The sequence below is a fragment of the Corylus avellana genome, chromosome ca10 (assembly GCF_901000735.1).
Source record: "Corylus avellana chromosome ca10, CavTom2PMs-1.0".
In the NCBI taxonomy this organism is placed as follows: Eukaryota; Viridiplantae; Streptophyta; class Magnoliopsida; order Fagales; family Betulaceae; genus Corylus; species Corylus avellana.
Genome location: NC_081550.1, coordinates 13,196,112 through 13,209,423, shown reverse-complemented (window position 1 = coordinate 13,209,423; position 13,312 = coordinate 13,196,112). Strand labels below are relative to the sequence as shown.

General features: G+C 34.6%; 2 protein-coding genes across 2 annotated transcripts; both read left to right on the top strand.

Annotated features, from left to right (window-relative positions):
• Positions 1–4,112: 4,112 nt before the first annotated feature.
• Positions 4,113–4,658, top strand: LOC132162966 (TMV resistance protein N-like). Its single transcript, XM_059573174.1, has one exon. It carries the CDS (start codon positions 4,113–4,115, stop codon positions 4,656–4,658), a length of 546 nt encoding a protein of 181 aa, XP_059429157.1.
• Positions 4,659–7,788: 3,130 nt separating this feature from the next.
• LOC132162965 (disease resistance protein RUN1-like) lies at positions 7,789–11,370 on the top strand. Its single transcript, XM_059573173.1, has 5 exons — positions 7,789–8,523; positions 8,888–9,163; positions 9,253–10,158; positions 10,242–10,784; positions 11,044–11,370. Exons 1-5 carry the CDS (start codon positions 7,789–7,791, stop codon positions 11,368–11,370), a joined length of 2,787 nt encoding a protein of 928 aa, XP_059429156.1.
• Positions 11,371–13,312: the final 1,942 nt, after the last annotated feature.

The window sequence follows — 13,312 nt, the reverse complement described above, 5'->3', positions numbered from 1 at the left end:
ATTTAATATGGTATCAGAGCCAAAGGTCTTAGGATGGAACCTTGACCCCGTCAAATCATCCCCATTTAAATTTAATATTCCATATGTTTGGCCTCACATACTAAAAGGGATTTTGAGCCCACACATGAAGAGGAATGTTAAAGTGTTGATTAAGTGATTAAATTTACCTCTTTTTATCAGCTTAATCTTTTAGGATAATTGGTGATTTAACAGTGACCACCTCATAGCTCCGAGTGTAGTCACACCGGCTTAGAGATCTGATTCACGAAGAGTTCGACAACACATGTTAGTAAATTAATTTGGGGTCCTAACGTGGGAGCACCAGCTTGCGCTATCACATCAGTGAGCGTAAAATGTGTGAGTTTTTAGAGATTGACTATGTTTGTTAATGCTTTTTACTGCCACATTATATCTATCATGTCAAGTTTTTTTTTTTTTTTTTTTTTTCGGAAATCAGTGCATATCAAATCCACGTGCAAGCCACACGTATTCCCCAAAATAGAAAGAGAATTTCTATTTTCTTCCTAACGTTTTGTTTCAAGGTCCAAATATGTTAAAAATATAAATTAAATAATTAGATTTACATTTTCTTATTAGCTTAACATGGTATAAGAACAAATTAACTCTTGGAATATTTTATATTTTCTAAATTAGGTTTATTAATATTTTCCTTAATAAGTTATTTCTCTTTATGTTAGAATATTTTTATTCTTCATTATTATATTTCCTTATAAGGTTTATTCTCTTCCTTAATTAGTTTACGTCTACTTTAAGATTTCTTGATGACTACTCATTGTCTCTCTATAAATAGAGAGTTATGTAATATTGTTTGATATATTGAAGATACAAGATTTAGCCCATACGTCTCTCTCCGCTTCCGCTCTCTGATCTTTTTCTTTATTATTTTTATATTTTAAATATATTTCAACATGGTATCAGAGTTTATATATTTCAACATGGTATCGGATACGTTTCTGTTTCTGTGGCTTTCAATAAAAGTCTTATGACGTTTATATGGTGTTTTCTAACATTCTCTTATGACAATCTCCCAATTTTGTTGTAATCCACGGCTTTATTCATTGGCGAATCTTGGCACAATGTGGTTTGGCCCTTCACAGGATTTTTAACGACTAGTTTCCGTTCTCCGGCCTCATTGTCAGTTACAGCTTGGCCCTTCACCAGATTCTTTTAGCGGCTTGTCTCCGTTCTCCGGCATCTCTCCGACCGTCACTTTTAGCCTTTCTCGTCGGCATTGCCTTCATCCAACTATCGACTTCGGATATCTTTGGTTTCTTCTCTTTTCCAAACTCAAGCTTACATCTTGAGCTTGAGAGGGATGTTAGAATATTTTATATTTTCGAAATTAGGTTTATTAATATTTTCCTTTATAAGTTATTTATCTTTATGTTAGAATATTTTTATTCTCCATTATTATATTTTTCTTGTAAGGTTTATTCTCTTCATTAATTAGTTTAGGTCTACTTTAGGGTTTCTTGATCACTACTCATTGTCTCTCTATAAATAGAGAGTTATGTATATTCTCATCTATAAGGTCTTGGCACAAATCAAGGTCTTTGTGTCCTCCAATAAGAAGGCGACACATCAACGTAGAACATTATAACAAAAATATGGTGTTTCACCTAATCTTTTTTCTAGAATACCTAAAACAAAACACCTTATAGAATAAACTTTTCATATTTTTCTCCAAGACCCACCCCAACCACTAACCTACCGCCGAATACAACGCCAACCGGTACAGAATACGCCAGAGATGATGCCGTCTGGTACAGAGAACACCAGGTAAGAGAACAGTGCTCCACCTCCCTCTCTCCGGTGCCCTTCCTTTCACTGGCGGCAACAAAGAAATTTTTTCTCTATTCTACTGTGCTCCCTCTCTCTCACATAGACACCGGTGCTCCCTCTCCCTCTCTCTCTCTCTCACACAGACACCGGTGCTCCCTCTCCTTCTCTCTCTCTCACACACACACCGGTGCTCCCTCTCCCTCTCTCCGGTGCTCCCCCTTCTCTCTCTCACACACACCGGCAGTAGAGAAAAAAATTATTTGCTGCCGGTGCTCCCTCTCTCCCTTTTCCTAAGTTAGAAATTTCTCTATTTTTTTGTTGCCGCCGGTGAGAGAGAGAGGGGCCACTAGAGAGAGGGAGGGAGGGGGAACACCATTCTCTTACTCGGCGTTCTCTATACCGGATGACGTCATCTCTAGCATTTTCTGTACCGGCCGGCGTTGTCTCAGGCGGCAGGTTGGTGGCTGGAGTGGGTCTCGGGAAAAAATATGACACCATATTTTTGTTTTAGGTATTCTAGAAAGAAGATTAGGTGGAACACCATATTTTTGTTATAGTATTCTACGCTAATGTGTCGCCCTTTTATTGGAGGGTATAAAGACTTTGGTTTATGCCAAGACCTTATAGAAGTTATTCTCTTGTTTGATATATTAAAGATACAAGATATAGTTCATACGTCTTTCTCCGCTTCCGCTCTCTTTTCTTTTTCTTTATTATATATATATATTTCAACATTGTATTAGAGCTTATATATTTCAACATTAACTACAAAGGTGTCAATTCAAACATTGTTTTCGGCATTTATCTATCATTTTTATTAAAAGAGTAATGCTACATATACTTTAACTTCTTTACACCCACTTCTCTACACCCATAGATTATTCTTCACACTCATAGATGGCTTATTAATTATGTTTAATAAGACATTCTCATTATTCAATTTACTTAAGAAACTCACAAAGATATATAATACACAAGAAATGTATAAAAAGTCACACGTCTTACAAAACAAAATGAGAATCTTTATATTCTTCAAAAGAGCTTTTGTTTCTTGGTCCAAATATTCCAAGAAACATGGTGAAATTTTAGAATAATATGACTACATGGAAAACGAACCTTTGGGAAAGTCAGCGACAGCTAGCAAACCAGTTGACAAAAAATGGACGGTTACAAAGTCAACTCCTATCTTGCAATTATAGTTTGCCACTGGGTGATTTAGAATTAAGTCTTCCTCATTATTAAATTTACTTAACAAACCTATCAAATCAGAAGTGGTTGAGGGAGTTGTGTTTTTATGAGGAGTTTGTAGATCAAATCCTTTCTCACTTTCCTTCCTCCTCTCAATTCTCAACCCAAATTTCTCTCTTTTTCGTTACCCACAAAATATAATAATTCAAGTCTTTTAGTGGCCAGCAAACCCAAATCTGAGCGTTGAACCCATTTTCATTTTCCTAATACTACTCCAAACCACGATTTCTTTCCCAAACTACCCCCCGCCATTCCTCTCTTTCTACCCCATTCTACCACCCATGGGTCAAATCATCAGTGTCGTACGAGGTTGCTTGCCTTTGTGCTTTCCACCGCCAGAATCCGAAGACCAAAACGAGGCCTCCCAGGTTGTCGGCGTCGAAGACCAAAACGAATACGGTAACATTTTTTTTTTTTAAAAATAAAATAAAATTAAACCCTATATATATATATCCACGCATTCATTGGATAAATATGATCGAACTTTTACTTTAACTACAATCCAAGCCTCTTTGTGCTTGCCAGCGATAAGAAATAGTGGAAGCATATAATGAATTGCATTGTGTTGGGTAGTTTATAATTAAGATTACAAAGACCTAAAGAGGTTATGAGTGATAGGTAACAAACCTTAAGCTAATTAAAGTATAGAATAAACCCTAATAGGAAAAATAATAAACCCTAGAGAATAATATAAAATATTCTACCCAGTAGGAATTTCTTCTTGTTTTTTTTTTTCAATAATAGATAAATTATATATTTTAATAAAATTCAGCAAAAACAAAAATATAAAATTATTAGTAAGTTTGAATACCAATGAATCATCATCATCATCCTCTCCTCTTTAGTACGTAGCATGAAACTTTGCTTAGGCCTTAGAGGATCTAAAAAGAATTAAAGAAGAAAACGAATGAATCTAGTTTTGGATTTAGATTTATGTTTACTAAATGATCTTTCTAATTTTTCAATCTTCTTTGCAAAATTAAATGTCCTCCTCTTTCACTCACCAAATGTCTCATTTTTCAGTCCAATCAAACTCAACCACAAGAAGCACCTCGTCTTCCATGACTATTCTAACATATCGGCCATCATCTTCTCAATCTCGTTGGGATTACGATGTCTTCATAAGTTTTAGAGGTGAAGATACGCGTAAGAACTTCACCGATCACCTCTATTCTGCCTTGGTGCGAGTCGGAATTCGAACCTTCCGAGACGACGAGGAGCTTCGAAGAGGGAATATGATCTCTAAAGAACTATCCAAAGCAATTTGTGGATCGAGGATTTCCATTGTGGTTTTCTCGAAAGGCTATGCTTCTTCTAGGTGGTGCCTTGATGAACTAGTGGATATCCTGCACTGTAATAAGAATACCGAAGATCACATTCTTCTTCCGATATTTTATAATGTGGATCCCTTGGAATTTCAAAATCAAACCGGAACTTTTGCGGAAGCCTTTGCTAGGCATGAAGAGCGGTTTCAGACTGATATGAAGAGGGTGGAGATGTGGAAAGCAGCTCTAAGTGAAGCTGCGAATTGTTCTGGCTGGGATCTCAAAAGTGTTCCAAATGGGTATTATGCTATGGATTCTTGTGCTTTTTCATTCCGTTTTTAAGTTTTTGTTTTTTCTCCTTTTCTATTCTTTTGAATTTTAGATGAGAATTAATAAAATTAAAGTGGAGCTATAAAAAGAAAAAAAAAAAAAAAAGAAGGAAAAATAACTCTATATATTCCATTTTATTCTACTCCCTCTTAATTCATCAATTTCTTTCTCCTCGGTGGGTAAGAGTACTCGTGTGTTATTCCATCAAAATGCAGAGATAGGTTTGTCATGTGTTATTTAACTCCACTTGTTACCTTTCCATGCTACAAATTCATGAGATCCGCATGTACTGTGTGCTGGCTAAAAAGGTTCTAGAATTATTGAGTCTGCAACCTTTTAGATAAAATGTCATACATTTGAAGTGAATGATATTTATGCACCCCCCTTCCCTTGCTTGATTAAAAAAAAATTATGTAGGAATATACTTCCATGGTATATATATATATATATATATATATATATAGAGAGAGAGAGAGAGAGAGAGATAGAGTAGAATTGCGACAAGTGTCATTTTAATAATTTATTGCAATAATCACTGCATGGCCACTCGTTTAAATATATACAATATATAAATTCCTTAATAGATCAACTATTATTAATGTTCAAATCAAATAAGAAAACAAATAACTAAAAATTAAATTATACAATAAATACAAATCAAATTATGTTGAGGAATTACTATTTACCAAATTATACAATATCGTTTTAACTTAGTTCTTTTTCTTTTTTTTTTCTCGGTTTTGACTTTTTTTTTTTTTGTCTCTTTCCACATCTCTCTCTCCACTCTTCAACTCTAACAACCTAAGAATTCAACCTAAAGTAATTCTTCTTCTTAACCTTCCATGTGTATGTTTTTTATTTAAGAAAAACTACAACTCCAAGAATTAACTTTCTTTTTCTCTCTCTCTCCACTCTTCAATAATAATAACCTAAAAGTTCAATCTTGAGGTAATTCTTATTCTTAACCTTTTGTCTGTTAGTTTAACGAAAAAGGAAGAAAAAAAAAATTGGTTTTAGCTATCAATATATAGATATGAAACTAATGTTTTGTGCTACTTAATAAGAATAACACAACACTCTCCAAACAACTGTAATTGAGTACTAACTGTATTTGTAGGTTGTTTATATTTTTCAATTTATACTTTGTTTGAATGTTTGTTCTTTGATAAATATTGAAACTTCTGAATTAAGATAATAAATTGTTTAGATTTATAGTGGGCTAATGAAAGATTATAGTATATATGTTTATTTGATTGTTGTGCCAAAAAAAGAGAATAGAAGCTCTTTCAAAATACTAAAGAGCTCGGGATTTATCTGATTGCATTAAATGTTGAGTGAAATATTTTGTTTTATTAAGTACTCATAAAAGAAAAAGGATTTTGCTTATTTTGTTCTGTATTTGATTTAGTCTAAGGTTTCTATTTAATCAAAAATTTCTTTGCTTGGATTTATCTTTGTGTATCTATGTATAAATTTTTTACGATTGTGAATTGATTATTTTTATGTTTGTTTCTCTAGAAATTTTATTTGTATTGAAATATAATAGGTATCACACTAATAAGATTTTAGGTTTTAATTCATTTGCATATTTTATTGTATTTTTTTTCTTTTCGTTTTTGTGATTTACTTGAATTGTTTAACACTTTTTTTTGAAAGTATTGAAGAGATTTATTTGATTGCATTAAATATTGAGTGAAATATTTGTTTTATTTTGTACTAAAAAGAATAGATATGAATATTTTGTTTAGAGAAAGGGAGCCCCTACTATCAGGTCCATCATGAAAACACCCTTTTTGCAGCCTCTAATTACTATGTGACACATAATCAATTTAAGAAAAATGCAAAAAAATAAAAGTGGGAACAATCACACCACATCAGAGAAAAAAAAACCCGTAGCTAACAAGACTCAGGCTAGACCCATAGCGTGGGTCTGGCCGGCGGTGAAAGCCTCAAACCCCGCAGGCCGTGACCCACCTCAAAACCCGTTTCTAATGCCTCAAAAACCCGATAGTAATGCCCCAAAACCCGTTTCTAATACCTCAAAACTTGTTTCTAATGCCTCAAAATTCATTTTTGGATTCAAAACTAAAACTTAGAGATGGAATGTTAACCCTTTAGGGATTTTCTCACCGTAAAATCTAGTATATTTTGGTCCAAGTTATTTTTGTGCACTTTTTATGTTTTTGCTTATGTGTCGGTTATTGATTGGGGGCTGTAAAAAGGGTGTTATTATGATGGTCCTAATAAAAGGTTTTCTCTTAGAGAAATGCTTCAGTGTAATATAATGCCTACATGTGGCTAATTTTTAGTGACGTGGCAGATGGACAATCACATGAAAGGGAGGATTCAAATTTGAAATTTGAATTTTAATCCTCTCTCTCCCTCAGACATGTCACTAAATATGGGCCACATGTAGGCATTATATTGCACTATAGCATACCTCTTTTGTTTATTTTGTTTTGTGTTTTTTGAAATCATTAGAACTTTATGAGTTTTATTATTATTAAGATAAAAGAGGCATGATAGATTTTTTCACATGAAAAGTAAGATGGGGATGCGTTTAAATTTTAAACTTAAATTATAATGAAGAATCCTGTGCATAGCACGGTTTATGTGCTAGTTTTATATAATACAAGATTCTTTCCAAGAAATCTTAGTCTCAAATGACTGGGATGATATATAACATCTTTTTTGTACCATGATGACTCATAATTTTCTTTCTTCTTTTTCTTTCCTTGCGCTTACTTCATTTTTTTTATTTTCCATTTGAATCATAATAATCAGGTATGAATCAAGATTCATCAAGAAGATTGTTGAAGAAGTTTTGCATAAAGTCAACCGTACTCACTTGAATGTTGCCATGCATCCAATAGGAATAGATTCTCGTGTTGATGATATGAAAGTTTTATTAGATCTTGAAAAAAGTGACGTTCGCATTGTGGGCATCTATGGGATGGGTGGAATTGGTAAAACAACCTTAGCAAAAGATATTTATAACAAAATATGTTATAAATTTGAAGGAAGTAGTTGTCTTTTAAATATTAAAGAAACTTCAAGGCAATCCAATGGTTTAGTTTCTTTACAAAAACAACTTCTTAGTGATATCTTGAAAGCGAAGAATTTAGACTTTTGCAATGTCGATATGGGAATAGAGTGGATTAAGGAAAGAATTGAGGGCAAAAAAGTTCTTATTGTTCTGGATGATGTGGATCAAGTGAAGCAACTACAAGCATTAGTTGGAATACGGTTTGGTCAAGGAAGTAGAGTCATTGCAACAACTAGAGATGAACAGATACTTACTCAACTTGGAGTACATAAAAAATATAAGGTGGAAGAATTGAATAATTGGGAGTCTCTTCGACTTTTCTCCCATCATGCCTTTAAGAAGGGCCATCTTACAGATGATTACAAGGACCTTTCAATTAGGGCAGTAGAGTATGCTGGAGGAATTCCATTAGCTCTTGAGGTTTTGGGGTGTTTTCTAAATGGAATGAGTGTTTTTGAATGGAAAAGCGAATTAGAAAAATTACAAAGTTTTCCTCACGAGGATATTCAAAATATTCTTAGATTAAGCTTTAAATCACTAGACTACTATGCAAAGAAGACATTTCTTGATATTGCATGTTTCTTTATTGGTATGGACAAAGAATACGCCATCAGAATACTTCATGGTTGTGGTTTTTTCCCATATATTGATCTTAGTCTTCTCATTCAGAGGTCTCTCATGACAATTGATGTACAAAATAAGTTGAGGATGCATGATCTCATTCGAGATATGGGAAGAGATATTGTTTGTGAAATGTCACTTGGTGATCTTGGACAACTTAGCAGGTTGTGGTTTCATGAGGATGTATTAAATGTACTAAGAAATGAAAAGGTAAGAGGCATTTGCATTTATATACCATGTGAACATAAATATGTGTTATGTAGGTATACATGGGAGTTGTCTTTTTGCCATGCATAAATCATAATTCGAATAATATATCGACCTTTACGTATGATTTTAAATCTAAAATTTCTCTAAATTAAGTTGTATAACATAAAATAAAATAAAATAAAAAGTATGCAATCAATTCTTGTCAATGTCTAAATCATTTGGTGGTTTTTTTTTTTTTTTTTTTTTCTAAAAAAAAAAAAAAAAAATTATGGTGAGAATATCTTGGTCTACTCCAATTTAAAGGTGCTTTAGCTTTACAAAGGATGAGAAGATGTGTTCCTAATCCAACTATGTATTTTGTCAGGGATTGAAAGCAGTAGAAGGTCTCACCCTAAATTTGCCGGCACTTGAAGATGTACAATTAAAAACTAAAGCATTTGCAAAGATGAAGAATTTGAGATTGCTTGAGATCAATGGTGCATCTTTGATAGGATGTTACAAACATCTTTCCAAAGAGCTAAGATGGCTTTGTTGGCTTAAATGCCCTCTAAAAGTTCTACCACAAGATTTTCATCTAGAGAATCTTGTTGTTCTTGACATGCAATATAGTAGTGTCGAACAAATTTGGAAGGATGACAGAGTATGACATGTCTTATTATGCATTTTAGTTCTCCTTTGATGTTAAATATATAACTCACAAGAAATGTTTTCTTCTTTTCTTTTTCACAGGTACTCAACAAGTTGAAAGTTCTTAATCTCAGCTATTCCAAAAATCTTACCAAATCACCCAACTTCTTGCGAGTCCCACATCTGGAGTTACTAATACTTGAAGGTTGCATAAACTTGGTTGAGTTGCATGAGTCTATTGGACATCTAAAAGGTCTTGTTTTGCTGAATTTAAATGGATGCAAGAACTTTAAGAAACTTCCAAGAAGTATTTATACCTTAAAAACTCTTGAAAGACTTAACTTGTCTGGTTGTTTGAAACTTGACAAGCTACCTGAGAAATTTGAGAATATGACGTCTTCAAAAGAGTTGGTTATACATAGAACTGCTATTAAGCAACTACCATCATCCTTTGGTCTTTCAATGAATATCAAAGGAGGATCATTACCTGGATGTAAGGGTCAATTCTTAGAATCTCAGTTCTCAAGCTTCTCATCGTGGATATCTCCAAAAAATATAAATCCCATAAGCTTGCTACGAGCTTCCGTTTTCAGATTTGGTAATTTGGGAAGACTTGGTCTCAGTAATTGCAGCTTCTCTGAAGATGAGATTCTCAATGATATTGGGAGTTTATCTTCACTCCAGGGTTTGGATTTATCAGAAAACAACTTTAGAAAGCTACCTGATTGCGTCAGTAGCCTTCCTAAATTACAATACTTGTATTTAGAGAAGTGTAAATCTCTTCTTTCAATTTCAGAACTCCCTGCAAATGTAGAGGCCCTTAATGCGTCTGGCTGCCCAAAGTTGAAAACACTCTCAATTTCGCGGAGTTCACAATTAGCTAGTCTTCACCTTACTGACTGCTGCAACCTGGATGAGATTGAGGACTTACGTTTGGATCCTGATTTATTCATTAACTTGTTTGATTCCTACAATCTATCACGTAAATTTCGGACGAGGCTTCTCCAGGTTTGTTCTCTCCCTCTCTCTGTTTCTCTCTGTCTCTCTCTCAATGATGTGAACATTTTTATTTATTTTTTATTTTGAAACAGTGTCCACCAACCCAATGTAATATATGTCACCGTGTTATTTTACTCCCTTGCGTCCCTGGAGAGGAGGGTGGGATTCCAAGTTGGTTCAGCCATCAGAGAATTGGTTCTTCAATATCCTTTCATGTTCCTTCTCCTGCGGAGGGTGCGATTCGCGTATTACTTATTTGCATTGTTTATGCAAAACAGAAAGAATTGGATCTGCCAATGAAAGAATCGTATATGCCAATGACTGAAATTAAGGTGATGATCCATAATAAAAAGAGAGACCACCGACAGGTTCTTCTCCCAAGTCTTTTTCTCTATTCTGTAAGCATGTCAGATCATTTGCTGTTATTTCGGTGGCCTGTTGTAAAAAATAAAGTGGTGGTGCTCGGATCCCCAGACAAAATAATTGAGTTTGTAGAAAAAGTGGAAATGGAGGTGTCCTTCGAGCTTTGCAGCTGGGTTGAAGTGAAGAAGTGTGGAGTTCACATAGTGGTTGATGAGTCAAAAACAGGCTCATCTGGTGTCTTGGCTGTTATGGATACTACTGTAGATGATCAGGTGTTAGGTAAAACTTTGAAGGTTTAGACTGATTATACTACGCCTACAATTTCTACTGGTCTCTCGGTAAGCAATTATCGTCATCTTTCAATTTTTCATTTTTGTCTTTTGCTTTTGGGTTCTCAGATATGTCACATTTAAAAAAAAAAAAAAAAAATTTTGCAAGAATTTGAGAAAATTCCTACTCAACAAGTTGTTAAAAAATTATAACCTTTAAATATGTATATGTATATGCTGCTATTCCAACACTTGGTTGAAGCATGTAATTGTGCCCAATATCAAATGGATGAGACAGAGCCTCACCATGCATGAATTCATTGCTCAGGTATGTGACATTTGGGTTAAAGTTAAAGTTGGATATGTGGAGACTGGAGAAGCATGTGAAGAATGGAGAACCAGACATATGTACTCATTGTTCATAGAAGGGAAATGTTGGCGAGGACACTCGCCGCAGACAACCGCCGTTTGTGACCAGAAAGAATGTCGTGAGCTTGGAACGGTGGAACGGTTGGAGATCTCTTGGCTTCTTCATACTTCAACATCACTGGTTCAGTTTTGGTTATTCAACACCATAGTGTCCTTGTGATTTTTTTTTTTTTTTTACTGAGCATTATGGATTATAAATTACTTGAATGTAATGGTCTAATTATTTTACATTTTACATATAAAATGGGGTTCCGGCAGAGGTCCAGTGGGATTCCAACGGTGGTCTTGCCGAAGTCCTATTTAATAGGCATATTAAAGAGCTAATACCAAAATTTTCAGCCAAAGAGAAACATCACACTTTTTTGTTCGTCACATTTTTAATGGGGGTAGCCCCTTCCTTGTTGATCAATTTGGGACCAACTTTACCAGAATAGGAAATTTCACCCTTCAAAACAGTTTAACTACTACAAGTATAAATTGGTCAAAAAACTCATATGGAACTAAGAATGATGTAAAAATGCTTTGTCATGAGCCAAAAAGAACAAGAAGTAACCAATATCCACTTGGAGATTTTGGGGAGGGGGGTTTGGTTGTTGGGGTTTAATGATTGCAATGTCCACACTTGTCCAATATCCCAATTGTTGCTAGTGAGAGATATCTTACGTATCCTTAGGGAGAAGCCCCGAGTTCCTTTCACAAAATATGGTTCCTTTTAGATTTTCCTTAGGGAGAAGCCCCGAGTTCCTTTCACAAAATATGGTTCCTTTTAGATTTTACCTTTTACAATTAATTGACAACACAATCTTCCACAGCAAAATTTTCTTACAATTGAACCTTTGCTGAAACTCAAAACTCCAAGATTGCCATAGACCCACATATGTGCAACTAGACTATTCGTTAGATTTATCATATTATTTAGATATAATAAGCAAAACACAACTGCTTTTCCCTTCGACTTTGGTCATGAATTTAGTTCCATTTTTTCTTATTTTGCAGATTGTACCCAACAAGAGAAAGAGTTGGTTACTGAATCAAATGGAATTCTATAACTTATTATAGCTTAAAGCAAACTCAATATAGTTCACGATAATAAATAAGTAAAAAAATCAAACAGGGCAAAAAAATATATAACATATACATATCATAAAAAAAAAATTAATAATAAAAAAAAAAGGGGGCAGCAAGGGAAATCTGGCTACCATATATTTGGGGGGAATTGTGGTCTGAATTTGGTGAAGGATGGCTACAATCGTGAATCCACACTTTCAGTTTCAGCGATCTCATCATCATCTCTAACACTTGGCTCATCATCATCATCAACGACAAAATGAATTCTACACCTCTTCACTTCCATAATTCGCGGATCAATTCGCGGATTAATTAGAGGATCAATACGTTCATGGACCCACATATGTAGATCAATGGCGACCTCTATTTCATCTCCACTTTTCATCATCCTTTTATTTTGACTCCACATTTCATCACTGCTCACTTGTGCAATTATATGATCTTCAAAGATATCAAAATCTGATGCTCCTGATATAGCCGGAAAACTTCCCACCTCATCCCAATTGTTGAACTAGACTCTACAACTTTTATTACATAATCTCCATCTGAAGTCACCCCCACGATCTAATATGTCTCTGGGTGCTTCCTTATTTACTGCATAAACAAGGCATAAAAGCACCTTGCCGATTTTACCATCCAAAAACGGAGGCACCCGGAAGGATACCGAAGAACCCGTTGCCTGATGGCTAATCCAATTTGGAATCTCACTTTCGGGGAGGAGAACGCAACAAACCATATCTGTCTTGCACATCATCTATTTCAAAAAAGTGTTTGCATTAGAAAATGAGAGAAGAGAAGAGAAGATAGAGAACCTGGAGAACACTCTTCCTAAATTCCGATGATAGATTGTTGCAGTTTCCCATCTGAAAAGTAATTGATACACATCACAACCTCTCGGAATTTTGAATCTCAACCAGTTTGCGGCAATTATCAAGGTCAAAAGATGACGCAAGCTTCTCCTGCCAGTCGAGAATGCAAAGGTCAGAAGATCCTGAACTCTCGTTCGTCAGAATTGAGATTCTTTCCAATGATGT